The sequence below is a fragment of the Eulemur rufifrons genome, chromosome 8 (genome assembly GCF_041146395.1).
Source record: "Eulemur rufifrons isolate Redbay chromosome 8, OSU_ERuf_1, whole genome shotgun sequence".
NCBI classification, from domain to species: Eukaryota; Metazoa; Chordata; class Mammalia; order Primates; family Lemuridae; genus Eulemur; species Eulemur rufifrons.
Window position 1 is genome coordinate 17184567 of NC_090990.1, and position 15053 is coordinate 17199619.

General features: G+C 46.5%; 2 protein-coding genes across 3 annotated transcripts in view; one reads left to right on the forward strand and one right to left on the reverse strand.

Annotated features, from left to right (window-relative positions):
- On the forward strand, positions 1-12324 carry MTFR1L (mitochondrial fission regulator 1 like). Of its 2 annotated transcripts, XM_069479603.1 has the most exons (7): positions 1-74; positions 2955-3059; positions 3557-3661; positions 5991-6100; positions 6337-6548; positions 8187-8508; positions 10911-12324. In XM_069479603.1, the coding sequence occupies exons 2-7, from the start codon at positions 3036-3038 to the stop codon at positions 11014-11016; spliced, it is 879 nt and encodes a 292-aa protein (XP_069335704.1). In that variant the 5' UTR covers positions 1-74; positions 2955-3035; the 3' UTR covers positions 11017-12324. The 2 variants fall into 2 exon arrangements, with proteins under 2 accessions (XP_069335704.1, XP_069335705.1); XM_069479604.1 differs by lacking the exon at positions 1-74 and having other exon boundaries at positions 820-3059; positions 8223-8508; positions 10911-11086.
- AUNIP (aurora kinase A and ninein interacting protein) overlaps positions 10896-15053 on the reverse strand; it is a 26253-nt gene continuing 22095 nt past the window's right edge. Inside the window, exons 3-4 of the mRNA XM_069479601.1 lie at positions 13055-13849; positions 10896-11148 (exon numbers count right to left, since the gene is read on the reverse strand). Of these exons, the coding sequence (XP_069335702.1) occupies positions 11078-11148; positions 13055-13849 (866 nt within the window). The 3' untranslated portion in view covers positions 10896-11077. The remainder of the gene's footprint in view (positions 11149-13054; positions 13850-15053) is intronic.

Sequence of the window (15053 nt, forward strand, 5' to 3'; positions counted from 1 at the left end):
AGGGCAGCTGAGGTTGGGCGGCCCTCCTGTGGTAGGAGGGGCCGTGAGGTGAGAGCCCGGAGCCCGAGTCTGAGGTGAGAGAGGCTATAGGGTCACCTGGGAGGTGGTATCGCGCTCTTCCGGCCCAGCTTCACGCAAGGCCTCGGTGCGAGGCGCTGTGGGAGCCCGCGGCTCCTGTTCACCTGGGAGCTGCTGTTGTCCGCCTCATTTGCCAGGGGAGAAACTGACTCCCCGAGGGGTAATTGCTCGTCCAAGTCACCCAGCAAACGGTGACCGAGCCAGACCCAGAGGCTTCTCGTTTCGGCCTGGCTCCTCGACAGGCCGGGCTGCCCTGCCGCTGCTTCTGAGATCCGGCCCCGGCTCGGAGGCTCCCGCGCACACGGATCCTGGGCCTGTGGGTCCCAGGGCCGCCGGGCAGGCGGCGAGGACTTGACCGACCTTGGCCCGGTCGGGTCGGCTGTTGCGGGGGAGGGGAGGAGCGTCAGGGGCCAGGTTCTTGCCGCGGCTTCCCCCGCGCGGCTGCTTGGGCCCTCGCGGGGACACAGTCGGCGCAGGCCTCCGACCGCTGGTGGGCTCGGCAAAGTTTCACTGAGCGCCGCGGCCTCCGTGGAGCGCCCGGGACCAGCGGTGCTGAGACGAGGCCGGCTCTGGAGGAGCTCGCGGTCTCCTAAGGGAGACGCGAGTAAACAGATCATGACAGCAGCCTCGTGGGGGCTGTGGGAGCGCAGGGGTGGTAAGAACCCGCCAGTGCTGCCAGCGAACTGGGGAAAGAGCCTTCTCTTAACCACTGACGTGTGTGTGTGTGCGGGGGGGGGGGGGGGGGAGTGTTCAAAGCTAAGTTGGTGTTCCCCTCCGTTTCTTAATTCGACACATTTAAGTGCTTACTGTGTCCTAGGCGGACACCGTGCTGTGCGCGGGGCAATCCCAGCCCTTCAGACAAAGGGCAGATTACAGAGTTACCTAGGGAGAGGGCTCTGAAGGAAAGGCAGGGTGCTGTGGGCGCACAGGAAAGGACCTGACCCTGCCACAGGGAAGGGAGGTGATGCTCGAGCTGAGCTGTGGAATGATGAAGAATGAGCTTGGTAAAAGCGGTGCTGGTGTTTCAAGCAGAGGAAACAGTGTAGACAAGAGCTCAGAGATGGTGTTGGGAGCTGAAGGCAGGCCAGGGTGGCTGGAGGGCGGAGGGCAAGGGGGACGGCAGGGGGGTTGGCTGCAGTGAGTTTGGCCTAGAGAGAGCAGAGAAAGATGAGGTTGAGCCTGATTGTGGAGGGCCCTGCAGGCCGTGTTGAGCAATCTAGATTTTATCCCGTTGGCACTAGCAAGCCAGTTTGAAACAAATGAGCGATATGATTAGCAGTGTGTTTGGGGAAGATCCCTCTGGTGTTCTGTGAAGGTTAGGACCAACTGAGTCTTTGGAAGTAAGGTTGGAGAGGAGGTGGCTGTAAAGACCAAAGTGAGAAACACAGGGTAGCACTGTGATGTGGAATTTGTGGCCGTCCTGATGTTTGGCATAGAGCCTGGCACACAGAGGCACTTTGATAAAAGGCTTGAACTGAGGTGAGAAGATGGAGCCCATGCAACAGCAGACTTTAGGTGCTTTCTACTGGCATGACCACTGTGCGACCTCAGACAAGTCCATTCCTCTCTCCGGCTTCCTTTCCCTGTGTGCATCATAAAGCAAGTGATGCCTAACGCTCCCAAGAGTGGAAAAGAGACTCTCCAAGGGAGGTCTCCAGAAAAAGCTGCTTTGTCAGTCCAGTCCCTGCCGTGTTCGGAGCCTGTCTGGAGCTCCCCAGTGACTTCTCACCCAGGCATGCCCAGCTCTCATGACTTGACCCACCAGTCTACTCTTACAGCCTTATCATACTCTGCTCCTCTTTACATATCCCTCACCTGCCTGTGCTGGACCTGTGCTCTTGCACCTGTTTTCTTCCCTTCCTACTCCCTCTTAACTCACAACAGGGCCTTGGGGCCAGAGGGCTGAACACATCTGGCCACCTGCCTAGTGTCCCTCTCTAGGCGTATAACTCTAGGTGTGGTGATATTCAGCCTTTGCTGGGATTTTTGTATTCATGTCCTATCTCTCTGTGGATTGTGCGCTCCTTGAGAGGATGACTCTGTCTTACTCCTCCCACAGCCCCCGCCGTGCCTAGCACAAGACCTGGCACAAGTGGGTATTGTTGGTGTTTGATGAACAAGGGACTAGCTCATTCGTTGATTGCAGCTGTTCACCATGCAAGGGCAATTGTGAAGAGTAGTCAGGAGTGATTGACCCATCTGTGTCATGTTTTAACAAACAGTTCATTAAGCACTTCAAAATCCCCCATTTCACCCGGTGACCCTTAAGGTAACCTAGAATGGCAGCTTTGCTTGTCCCCTTTTTATAGATGGAGAAACCAACATTCAGAAAGCTAGTTAGTGGCTGAGCCAGGATAAAAATTTTTGGCTCTTTTTCCTTGTAGCCCAGTAGACTGAGAATGGCATGAGCTGCTATTTGTTCTCCTGTTCTCTCTGATCTCTCCTCCTTGCAGGAGCCCAGCAGTGCTAGGCTGGGTGGCATATGCTGTGCTTTTACATCTTATCTTCAAGAATGAATCCCGAGCTTAGAGGGTATCCACAGTTTGGCTCTGCCATGAGCTTTGTAGCTACCAAAGGGTTCTGTTTACATCTTTAGAAATTTTGCCTCAGGAAACCTTAGGACCTATGAAGGCTCCCTGGGCTGGCCAAGCTCACCCAGCAAGTCTGGAACAGAACCTTTAAGGGTCTGGACTGGGTGAAGCCAATGTTGGGTGAAGGCAGCCTCTTGGGCTGTTTTTCTCCCCTGCAAAACATCAGAGAATACTTGATGTTAGTCATGGCTCTGCAGGGGCCGGTTTTGTGGGGCTTGTGTGGTGACCATTGAGTCCCCACTGTGGGGATTGTTTCACAGGAAGGGAAAGCTGGTGTTCCTCTAGATGGCCTGATATGAAGGAGTCACACCTCTCGCCTCCCCAAGCTGCAACTGCCTTGTCCTTCAAGTGCAGGAGCTGGTTGAAATGTCAGGAATGGAAGCCAATGTGGTAAGGGGCATTCCCAGGGCAGGGGTATGGTGGGGAAGGTTGGTCCGGCTGAAGTGTACTCTGTGAGGTTCTGAAACTCTCCAGTTACTTCTTCCCTTCCCCCGAGGCCTGGAATTGCAGCGAGGCTGCCCTTCCATCCTCTCCCCACAGGAAGAACCAACTATGACCTTGGGGCACTTTAGGAGTCGGTGTGTTTCAGCCTTTTTGTACAGAGGGGAGGAAAACCTGAACGATCCCTACACCTACCTAATCCCTCACCCTTTCACGAGGCCCTCCCAACATTGACTGCCTTAGTAGCAGCAGGTGTCCCCTTGGGTGGCTGGCCAACATGAAGGCTGGCAAGTGGGGGACCTGCCGTCATTCACAGTTGAGACTTGACTTACTCCCCCCACCTCAGAGTGTCCTGCCCCTAGTTAGGGAATTAAGTTTCCCTGGAAGATGGTAGTTAGACTCATTGTCTCTCAGGTTATGGCTGCCTTTGTCTCTCTTTGCTCTAGACTATCCCAATCTGGCAAAACAAGCCACATGGGGCTGCTCGAAGTGTAGTGAGAAGAATCGGGACCAACCTACCCCTGAAACCCTGTCCCCGGGCATCTTTCGAGGTGAGTATGCTGGAAGAGCAAGGGGAGTAGAGGCTCAGAGTATGGGGGGGATAGTGCTGCTTCTGTGCCCTGGACCCCTTGGCATTGCCAAGACAAGTTGTTTCCTGGTCACTTTATCATTTTGTCAAGAAATATTTAAGTGCTTATAATGGATCCTGGTCACTGTGCCTTCCTGATCACATATAAACCTGTGACCACAAGTCAAATTTCCAATTTGCTCACAAATTAATAATCTTGCGTCTTTGTTGCCTCTAATTGACTGATTTCATCAGGCTGTAGCAGTCCAGTTTATCAGAGCAGGCCAAAGGCCCTTGCTGAACCAGATCTCATACTAGGTTTGTCTGTGCTCTGGTGTTTCCTTGCAACCTGGCAGGTCTCCACCTGGGACGCTGAATGTTGTGACTCTTGAGTTAAACTCTACTTTTCTTCACCGGCCCTAAGAGTTGGTCACTTAGCCGCTATTTTTAGTTTCTCTGAGGCCATAATTCCTCAGCCTTCTCTTTCTGGCCACTCTGGCTACTCCGTTACTGGGCTACTTCAGTCTTACCTGTGTCTAGGGATCCTTTAGCTCCCAATGAGCAGCAGAGATTCCTGCCTGGCCCAAGTCTCTGAGACCCCCCTTCCTTAATGGAAAACTAAGTAGCATTTATTAGTGCCAGCTGCTTCCCCCTAGGAACTAATGGTTAAGGACCAGCTCCAGGCTAGATGATTAAGGTATCCGCATTTAGGGAGCTGGGACACAAAGAAATACTTCTGCTGTGTGTCTACACAAAGGAGAGAGAAATATATGCATGAAAGGCTATGGACTGAGGTAGAAACAGAAATGAATGAGCTGCATTTGAGTATCAGATGCTAAACTCCAAAGTATGTGTAGGAACTGCATCTAGAGTTAAAAGATGTCAGGGTTGGTATTAGAGTCAGGAATGGGTTTGGAAGTGTGTGTTGGGGAACAGGGTTGGGGAGACCTGTCCCATGACCCAGATTGCCAGTTATCCAGAATTGCCCAAAGGGCCTGGGTAGGATGTGGTCCTAGCTGCCTAAGTAGCATCAGAAACAAAGGGAAAGCTGGCTAGGGAGTATGACTGACTCTGTGGAGGTTGCCCCCACACTCACCTGTACCCTCTCCAGTCCTTTGGCCAGATTGTCAGAGACAGAGACAATGAAGGGCACAGGTTCCCACAGAGCCAGGAGTATGTGTGAGCAGTAGTTGTAATACTAGCTGACACTTACTGAGCACATACTGTGTCAGGCACTGTGCTAAGTACTTTGTATGTGTCAACTCATTTAATTGCCAAGAATAAAGGAACATTCAGACCTAATCCAGAAAAGAAAATGGAGGCTTCTCCTAAGTGGCCCATCTTAGTAGTAGCTCCTGGGCCAGTGGAAGTCCTCTTCTGTGTGACCTTGGCGTATCACTTAACTACCGTGAGTCCCAGGTTCCGTACTAAATGCAAGAGCTGTCAACCCCTGATCCATCTACCAATTTGTAGCAGAAACAGATGAATTTAACTCGTGTGTAGGTGTGCATTTATTACTAACTATTATTATTAGCCCTAGATGTCTGCTGTAAATTAGATTATGTTAAATATTATTTAAGGGAATCATTTTTAAAATTTATCCATATAAAAAAATTATAGAAAGTTGAAAAGGAAAATAATTATCTATAATCACAGTCATTACAAAATAACTGTTGATGTCCTAATACAGTTCCTTTCTTTCTCTGGATGCATGTTTATCACTTCGTTGTAATCACAGTCAATGTATGATTGAATCCTCCTAATTTTTCCATTAACACAGTGTCATTTATTCAGCATTTCTATTCCTTGGTTGTTCATTTGGGTTGAAGTCTATTTTAAGAAATCCTATTATGGTTCCTTTTGTATAATTAATCATTTCTTTTATCTAAATATATTCAAATTATCAGGTTTGCTTAAAACAACATTCCTGTAACAATGTAGATCCCAATTAGCTATAAAGGTGTTTTAAATAGCCAGTCAGGAGAAATTTCCTGTTGCTGTAACAGGTTGTTGATGACTGCACTATATTCTCACCCAGGGCATGGTGGTTTTAGATAGTGGCCATCTCCATTAAAAGGCAAGTGAGGCCAGTCCCACTGAAGACCCTGAGCTATTTGTAATCCCACAGACTCTTGTGCATCTGGCCTTTTATTCAATCTGTTTCTGACCAGGAACCACTTCTGCTCCCCTCTAGGAAGCTTTCCTGACACCCAGTGCTGGATTAAGTTGCCCTCCTATGTATTATGCACAGTTTCTGATTGGCTCATCGTGGTGTCAGTAAATGTTTGTTGATGAATTTTGCTTCCCTGTAGACTCTGCCCAACATCTCTGACCTGTGTTTAAGAGATGTGCCCCCAGTCCCTACCTTGGCTGACATTGCTTGGATTGCTGCGGATGAAGAGGAGACATATGCCCGGGTCAGGTAGTTGAGGCACTAGCCAGTCTGCTGGGGAGTGGGGAGCTTCTTTCCAGAATAGGTGGCAGGCAGCAGGCAGCAGGGAGGGTGCTTGTGAGAGGCTGAGGGCAATAGGAATGAGAGCTGTGGGCTCAGAGGGACGCATAACCTGAGTGTCTCACTCTGGGAGTGGGGGAAGGAATTTTAGAGGAGTGCAGTGGTCAGTTGTCTCTGACTAACATAATTGTCTTTCCCTGGTGCAGGAGTGATACACGCCCCTTGAGGCATACCTGGAAGCCCAGCCCCCTGATTGTCATGCAGCGCAATGCCTCAGTGCCCAACCTGCGTGGGTCAGAGGAGAGGCTCCTGGCCCTGAAGAAGCCAGCCCTGCCAGCCCTAAGCCGCACCACTGAGTTGCAGGATGAACTGAGTCACCTGCGCAGCCAGATTGCCAAGATAGTAGCAGCTGATGCAGGTAGGAGCGCCTGAGCCAGGGCCAGAGTTTAGCAGGCTGTCCCTTCAACTCGGGCTTTTGGGAAGAATAAGGATAAGGAAAATGGTGGTCCCTGGTTTAGAGAGACTTAGGCCCAGACTTCTGAGGTTTAGCTAGCCTGTTGTGCCTCTTGGATGGTTTCCACCGGCCATTTTGGACTGAATGGTTTGCTTAGGAAAAAAATCTTCACTTAACCTATGGCCTCAGGCAGATTCCCTCCCTTAGCCACAAAAACCAACACCCTCTTCCAATGTCTTTAAGATCATATCTTCCATAAGCCTAAAGCAGCTTTCCTTTTTGATGTGAAAAATAAGTATTCACCACTACCACCATTAAGAGACATATTCCCTATAAACACCTATCTTCCCTTTCCTTGGCCTTTCTACCAGAGATCACCTCTCTATCCCTCCAGCTTTCTGTCTGCTGTTAAGGTGGAACCACTGGAAATTGATGGGAGCCTGCCTTGACCAGAGGCATGGACAGCCAACAGGTGGATCTCTCCCAAATGCTCAGGGTTTATCCTAATATACCCCCATCCTCATTTTTTCCACTCCTCATTGACTTAAAGTCATATAGTAGCCTCCAAACTTATCATTTGGTATAGCACATGAGAACCATGCTGTTCCCTTTGAAATCTTCATGTATTTAATTCTCACATGGAAGTTTTATGGAAGAATTGCACTCAAATTTTCCATTTATACTTCTTGGCTACTTTTCTTTGTCATTGAAGAGATAAGCAGAAGTAGTTTATGAAAAATCAGAGTGCGTTTTTTTTTTTTTTTTTTTTTTTTTTTTTGAGACAGAGTCTCACTTTGTTGCCCAGGCTAGAGTGAGTGCCATGGCGTCAGCCTAGCTCACAGCAACCTCAAACTCCTGGGCTCAAGGGATCCTCCTGTCTCAGCCTCCCGAGTAGTTGGGACTACAGGCATGCACCACCATGCCCGGCTAATTTTTTCTATATATATTTTTAGCTCTCCATATAATTTCTTTCTATTTTTTAGTAGAGGTGGGGTCTCGCTCTTGCTCAGGCTGGTCTCGAACTCCTGAGCTCAAACGATCCGCCCACCTCGGCCTCCCAGAATGCTAGGATTACAGGCGTGAGCCACCACGCCCGGCCCAGAGTGCTTTTTAAACTTTAGAAATTAAGGAAATACTCCCCACTGAAATTTAGGAAACTCAGAGGACTTAGTTACCGTTCTAGTTTTGCTTAGAACACTTGTTCTAGTTCATAGATAGCAAGATTCAAGGGAGCATAGTCAAAAGCACTAAGCCCAGTTAGAGAAAAGGACAAATCAGGCCTTAACTCTGTCACTATTGCCCCAGCCTAAGACAGGGCTGTCATTCCATTGCCTACTGTGGAATGGAAGCTTTTAGGAGCCAAGGCCTTTATGGGCTGGGTTTTTCGGCCCTCTTGAAACACTGGAAATGTCCAGTATTTCTGTATCTTTCTGAGGCCCTGAGTGAGAAGTGTAGTAGCTACAGATACTATCCTGGCTGTTATAAAATGTCATGGTGTCAGCCCAGGAAATGAATATTCGGTAGACAGTGCTGTGGGGAGAAGATATTGCTAACTGTATTTTAGTCCCAATGTCCATCCATGCCTGTTGTTTTCTCTTTCAGCTTCGGCTTCATTAACGCCAGATTTCTTATCTCCAGGAAGTTCAAATGTCTCTTCTCCCTTACCTTGTTTTGGATCCTCATTCCACTCTACAACTTCCTTTGTCATTAGTGACATCACCGAGGAGACAGAGGTAGAGGTACCTGAGCTTCCATCAGTCCCCCTGCTTTGTTCTGCCAGCCCTGAATGTTGCAAACCAGAACACAAAACTACCTGCAGCTCGTCTGAAGAGGATGACTGCGTCTCTCTGTCCAAAGCCAGCAGCTTTGCAGACATGATGGGTATCCTGAAGGACTTTCACCGGATGAAACAGAGCCAAGATCTGTAAGTATTTGATGAGGTCTGGTGATCTATTTATTCTTTAAGTTGCCCATGGTCAGTGATCTAATGCAACATACTTACATAGTAAGTCCTCAGTAGTAGCCATGTTACATCGTTCTCAAAGCTTGCTGACTACCTACTGCTAGTGCTGGGGTCCCGGTTTGAGAAAAGAGCAACATTTTACATTTGTTGGGTTAGGTCACCCCAACCAAATATTAGACTAGTAGGGATTTTACAAAAAGGCTCATCCAGTCCAACTTTTGTCCTCAGGTGGCTTTACCACTTCAGTTCTCATAGTGCTAGTGACAGTGTCCCCATGTTCCACCTTTCAGAGTAGGGGGTTGCATGACATGTGTTTTGGTATCTCAAATTGGTAGACTTTTCATAGAAGGAGAATTTCATAAAGTTAGGAGTTTCTGTCTGCTTTAAAATATAGTGGTCCATTATGCAAACCAACTCTGCAAATTCCGGGATTTGAGAACAAGGCTTTTGAGACTCATGGGTAGTTCCTAAACCTAGCTGCTTATCAGAATTGCTCAGATACGTTAAAAATATACCTTGAACTTACTAAAACAGAATCCCCAAGGAGTGAAGCTCTAGGTTTTTCTGATGGCATATGAGGGGATTTGGGTAATACCTACCTGGAAAAACTCATTTAGCAGAAAAGTCTCAGGGAGTCACCCCCTTGCACAGTGTTTCTCCAAGTGTGACTTGAGCAGCTATAAAGGACTCACCAGAGGAGCTGGTTCAAATGTAGGTTTGGGCATTTAAGTTTGAGATCTAGACCTTGATGGCCAGTGCCCAGGGTGTATTTGTTAATACAGATACAAAGCTGTTCTAGGTACCGGGAGGTGAAATTTTTCTCCTGAGTTGATGAAGTTCCTATTGAAGGGAACATTACGTACTCTGTGCAAGGATCTATTTTTGTTTCCTGGGCCCCATTTCCCACTGAAAACTAGACCAGGCTAAGTGGCTCCCTCCTTTAGGAAGTCACTCTTACCTTCTTTCTCTGGCCCTAACCAGGTTGGTCATACTGACCTGCAGCTCTTTGGTCTCCTACATTCCCAAATTCAGTTGCTACTGCTTATGGTCTTCCCTGAATTTTCTTCCAGTCACAATGTTTTATAGATTGACTCTCAAACTTTCTCTTACTAGCCTCTTGGACCAAATTAGATCCAAGACCCTTGTTATAGCTGGGCGTGGTGGCTCACGCCTATAATCCTAGCACTCTGGGAGGCCGAGGCGGGAGGATAGCTCGAGGTCAGGAGTTCGAGAGCAGTCTGAGCAAGAGTGAGACCCCCGTCTCTACTAAAAATAGAAAGAAATTAGCTGGACAACTAAAAATATATATCGAAAAAATCAGGCAGGCGTGGTGGCACATGTCTGTAGTCCCAGCTACTTGGGAGGCTGAGGCAGGAGGATTGCTTGAGCCCAGGAGTCTGAGGTTGCTGTGAGCTAGGCTGACGCCATGGCACTCTAGCCTGGGCAACAGAATGAGACTGTGTCTCAAAAAAAAAAGACCCTTGTTGCCAACCCCTTCTTGCTTGTGTCCTGGGACTGGAAGGAGCTGGGTTGATGACTAAGAATGGGAAAGTAGCCCAGTCAGCATAGATTCAGAAATGTAACAGACCAAAGGCAATTCCTCTTGTTTTTGCTTTCAAGGTTTAATAGACAATCTTGGCCCTATATCTTGCCTAATGACCAGTAAAACACCTTCAGGGGGATGTATGTATGTAAGTTCACTAGAATTTCAAGCATCTATTTTACAGGTATCCATGACTCTTATATGTGGTGTATCGGGTAATTTGAGACTACCCCCATAGAGTTGGTTTTCTTCCCACGAGTTCCTTATTGTTCTGAATACTTTGCCATAATTCTGGATCTCTTATTTTAAAAAGCTTTCAGCTGAGCGGGAGACAGCGTAGTAGGAAATCCTTAGTATACATTTTCCCCAGAAGTATTAAGGGTCAGAATGGCCAAGTGTCATCAGTCACCTCCCCTGCTGACTGGGGAAATGCTCCTAAGATAGGGCTAAAAGGTAGGGGCAAAAGTTTAGCCATCAGAGACCAACTCTTAACAGATTGATGGTCATTTACTTTGGCTATGCTTTATAGCCATTTTCGAAAACAGTAAAGCATTTTAGTTAAGAGAGGAGATCTGGAACCATCTAGTTTGGTTTGGAACTCTGGATTCACCATTTACTTGCTGAGTGACTAGTGACTTTGGGCAAATTGTATACCCTCTCTGTGTTTTGGTTTCCTCATCTATAAAAGGGAACTGTAATAGCACCTACCTCCTAAGGCTGCTGTGAGGATTCAGTGAGATAATGTATGCAAAGACTCAGAATACTGCCCAGGACAGAGTAAGTACTCAATAAAGATAAGCTATTATTATTGTATCTCCAGGAACCGGAGTTTATTGAAGGAGGAAGACCCTGCTGTGCTTATCTCTGAGGTCCTAAGGAGGAAGTTTGCTCTGAAGGAAGAAGATACCAGTAGAAAAGGAAACTGACAACACTCGGCCCTGCAAACTCAGTCTCATGCTCCTGGAATTCCTTTAATAGCTGCCTTCCTCACCGCAGATGTTTCTGCCTCTCAATGAGAAATCTTCTGCAACAGTCTTGCTGACAAGCTAGAGCTTGGACTGAAAGAGAAGAGCCGGATTATATGTTTCCCATACTTCAAAGCCTAGAAGCTAAGGCCTGTGATTTATTACAGGTAATCGTGTAGAATGGAGTGTCTCAGTTTTAAAGGGTAAGACAGAAGTTTCTGTTTTTTCCTCATCCCTGTGTGAAAATAGGTCCTAAATGAATGACTTCACTGCATTAGACCCCATGAGTGGTCTCATTGGACACTTTGTGCCCAGCTGTCACTCACTCTCAGTGGCTTCCTTGCAGCAGAGCAGGATAGAGCGGAAGGGGCTTTAAATGTTTGTGTACACGTTCACAGGGCAAGGCAGGGAAAATCTTACGCTGCTCCATCAAAAACCTACACCAATGCCCTGCAATCATCCTCTCTCCTTCCCTGTCTAGATGTAGAGGTTGGACCACTGAACCAGCCAACACTTGGGCTACACTGGGAGGCCTGGGCTGTTTTGTTCTTAAACATATTTTATAATACTGAACAACTAAATCTACCCTCCAAGGCCTTGGGGGGGTCTCATTGGTTCCACTGACTAAAAACTTTCTCTTCCATGGACTTCAGTTTAAGCCTGGTAGGGAGGGGAAAGAACATACCATCTTTCTTCCAGGCCCCTGACTGCTCCTTTGGGTTGGGCCACGGTTTGTACCTACCACACCATGCATGACTCAGATGCCCTCAGGTCCCTTTCTCTATGGTATGTATACTCTGTGTGTTTGGGTTGAAGTACTACCTGACATTAAAGGAAGGATTTGGAGAGCTTAATGCATATACTGTGTCCATCTCTTGAGTTGTGATTACCCAGTATCCCTCAGGGACACAGGATTCCTCTTATTTTAGAAACTTTTTAAAACAGGCTTCTGGTTTCCTCTCTTTCCTTATAAGGTCCTGACCTTATAAGAGAAAACTTCCCTAAGGGGTTTCTTCCCCCTTTCTGTAGAGGTTTTGCCCTAAACTCTTAAAAAAAAAAAAGTTCTATCCTATAACCTGCAGATTTGCCGCCTAGAGGTTTTTTAAGCCTCTTAGATACCACACCTGCAACATGAGAAACTGCCAAGGATAATGCCTTGCGTAGAACATAAGTCAAACCAGACTGGTGTTCAGATCAGACCCAGGGCAATGACGGCATATACTATTAAAATGTTATTTTTTGGACTGGAAAAAAAAAATGTCATTTTTTCAAAAATAAAATTGGTAATGTTTTAATTACCACCAGAGCCAGTTTTGGAAACATTTACTTAGAATCATAGTTTTAAAAAGTTTACGCTGTTCCACCTTGTGGGAAAAGAGTAACTTAGGGAGAGATACTTAAACATAGAGTACATAAATTTAAAATGCTACAGTTACCAAAAAAAATAAAATAACTACCACCATTCTACCTCTCTCTCTACTTGCTCCCACACATCTGGGTTGTGGGGAGATTTGCCTTATTCCAAAAGGGGTCAGGGATAATCATCCCAAGCTTAGGTTGAGTGGGTAAGATTACAACCAGAGATTAAAAGAACACATCCACAAGAAGCAAAGTCCCAGCCAGGCAACTGAAAGGGCAAAGAGGTGGCTCTGCAGGCTGAGTAACAAGCTCTTCAGCGGAGGGATAAATACCCACCCTACCTTCTCAGCGCTCATCAAAGACTCCTTCAGGGAATTTACTAGTCACCTTCTTCTTAAGGCAGAGCCATCATGCCAATCACACTGTCTTGACAATGGCACCACCTGCTTTATTTACACAGAGAAATGCTCAATAATGACAACAGCTTCATTCCATCCCTCCTTCCCACCTAAACAAACTCGCTCTACTACCCTCTCCATCCCCACCAGCTATAAGATAATTCCCTACATTATCTGCCATTTCAAGGTAATCTTAACAACTCATAAAAACATTTAGAATTGGTGCCTGATAACTTGGTTACCTTCAGAGTCCTGGGTAAAGAGTGAATCAGGCTTCAGATTTAACTCTGCTGCCCTATCCTGGTGCTGAGGCCAAGGGCTGTTAGGAAACTGCCCTAAGCCCCGATTCCAGTTACTGGTTACATCTTGGAAAGGAGTTCTAGTGTCGTGGGCAATGACTCGCTGGCCTTGAGTATCTTCAGTAAAAAGCTGACTCCAGGAGTCCTTGTCCTTTTCACCATCCCAGGAAAACACAGAAACAGGACAAGGGCTTTGTTTCACTGATTCTGTGTTTTTTCCACTCCAGGATTCCCTGCAAGGTTGAAGAACAGGGGCCTGCCTGTTTTCTTTGGCAGACTCCTTCCTGTCCAATTTAGTCTTGTCCAAGGGCTGACAGTGTTTCTCCATGCCCTGATAGTTCTTCTTAGATCCATGAAGCCATTCCCTTTTCCTGGCAGAATCCCTCTCTCCCTCCTTTTGGTCCAGCAAACAAGAACTTTCCAAGTCCTGAGTGAAGGAAAAAGCCTGTGAGGCATTACTCTCTCCAGCACAATTTAGGGTATCAGGCTGGAGCAAAGATAACACAGACAAAAATGGAGTTCCCGTTCTGGGGTGGCCAGAAGTCTGGAGGCACTGAGGAGAAAGTCCAGATTCTTGGATGTCTGCAGGGATTGAAGTGGCTAAAGAGGGTGCCATGCAACCATCCTCTAAACCTTGGATCAGATGGTCTAGCTGGGCTGCATCTTTCTTAGACTCCTTGTTGATCTGACTTTCTCTATGAGATGAAACACTCCTCTGGTCACCACCATTTGTCTTTCCTAGGAAAACAGGAATGAACAAATATTATTCTATGGGAATAATCGTGCCCTGAACAAGCAGGATTTAGTTGGCTTTTTCTGAAATCAATATCAGCTACTATTACTACCTAGTGCAAGAGTCTTACTCAGACTCTTCACATAACTTTGTAACTGATCTTCCTGGTTTTCAATCTCACTGTTCTCTCCTGAATGATCTTCTAAAACACAGATCTTCTATTCCCCTACTCAAATATATGGATGCTTCCCATGACTACCTAATAAAGTCAAACATGGCGTATCATCAGACCATAGCCTACTTTTCCAGCTGAGTTTTCATTTGTGGAGTTTAACATAGGACACATTAGTTTTGCTTTTATTTTTTATTTAAATGTGGTTTCTACTAAATAGTTATCCTGACCAAATATATACTGCTGGATATTACCCTTAAAGAAGCATGCTCAGGTGTCGGGGGGATCAGGGAGGAAAAAAAAAAAGCATGCTCAACACACTAGTTTTGTAAGGTCTCAAAGATCACATTATCCAATTCTGAGAAACTTTCTGGTGATAGTACGAAGGATGTAGGTTCCCTTCTTCCCATGAGTTTCATGGGAAAAGGAGTAAAGACACAATTAGGATGCTAACCAGTAGGAAGGACAGTAATAAACCAACTACTAGTATCTAGCCTGTCCATTTTATCAGGGATGGAGTGGATCCTGTTCTGCCTTAAGGATGAATGATCTGGAATTCCCAACTCTCCCCAGATTATACCAAAATCTAATTACAAACAAAGCAGAATAACTGATTTTCTCTTTCCTTCTCCAACAAGCATTATACTACAGAAACTATGTGTTTTGTGAGAATTCTCAACTTCGCCTAAGAATTCAATGTAGACTAAAATATACCAGAATTTGTCAGTAGGAAAAGTGTTTTTGAGAAAAATCTGTCCTTGTTACATAAAGCAAAAGGGTGTTTAAGTTTTCATTTAGAGGAGGGAGAGTGCATTTTGCAGGTTTATGCGAAGCACTCCTCCCAGCACTTTCCAACTGGCAGGAACCAGCTCTGGAAGGCCCAGCCTGCTCAGAGGCAGCTGCTCCCCTGAACAGGGGCATGCAAGCAAAGAACCTGCCAAACAATGAGACAAAACTCAACTTTATGCCAACTTTTCTATGAAAAAAGCAGCCTTGAATCTTTGAATAATTTGAGAAGCTTCATACAGAAATAATAA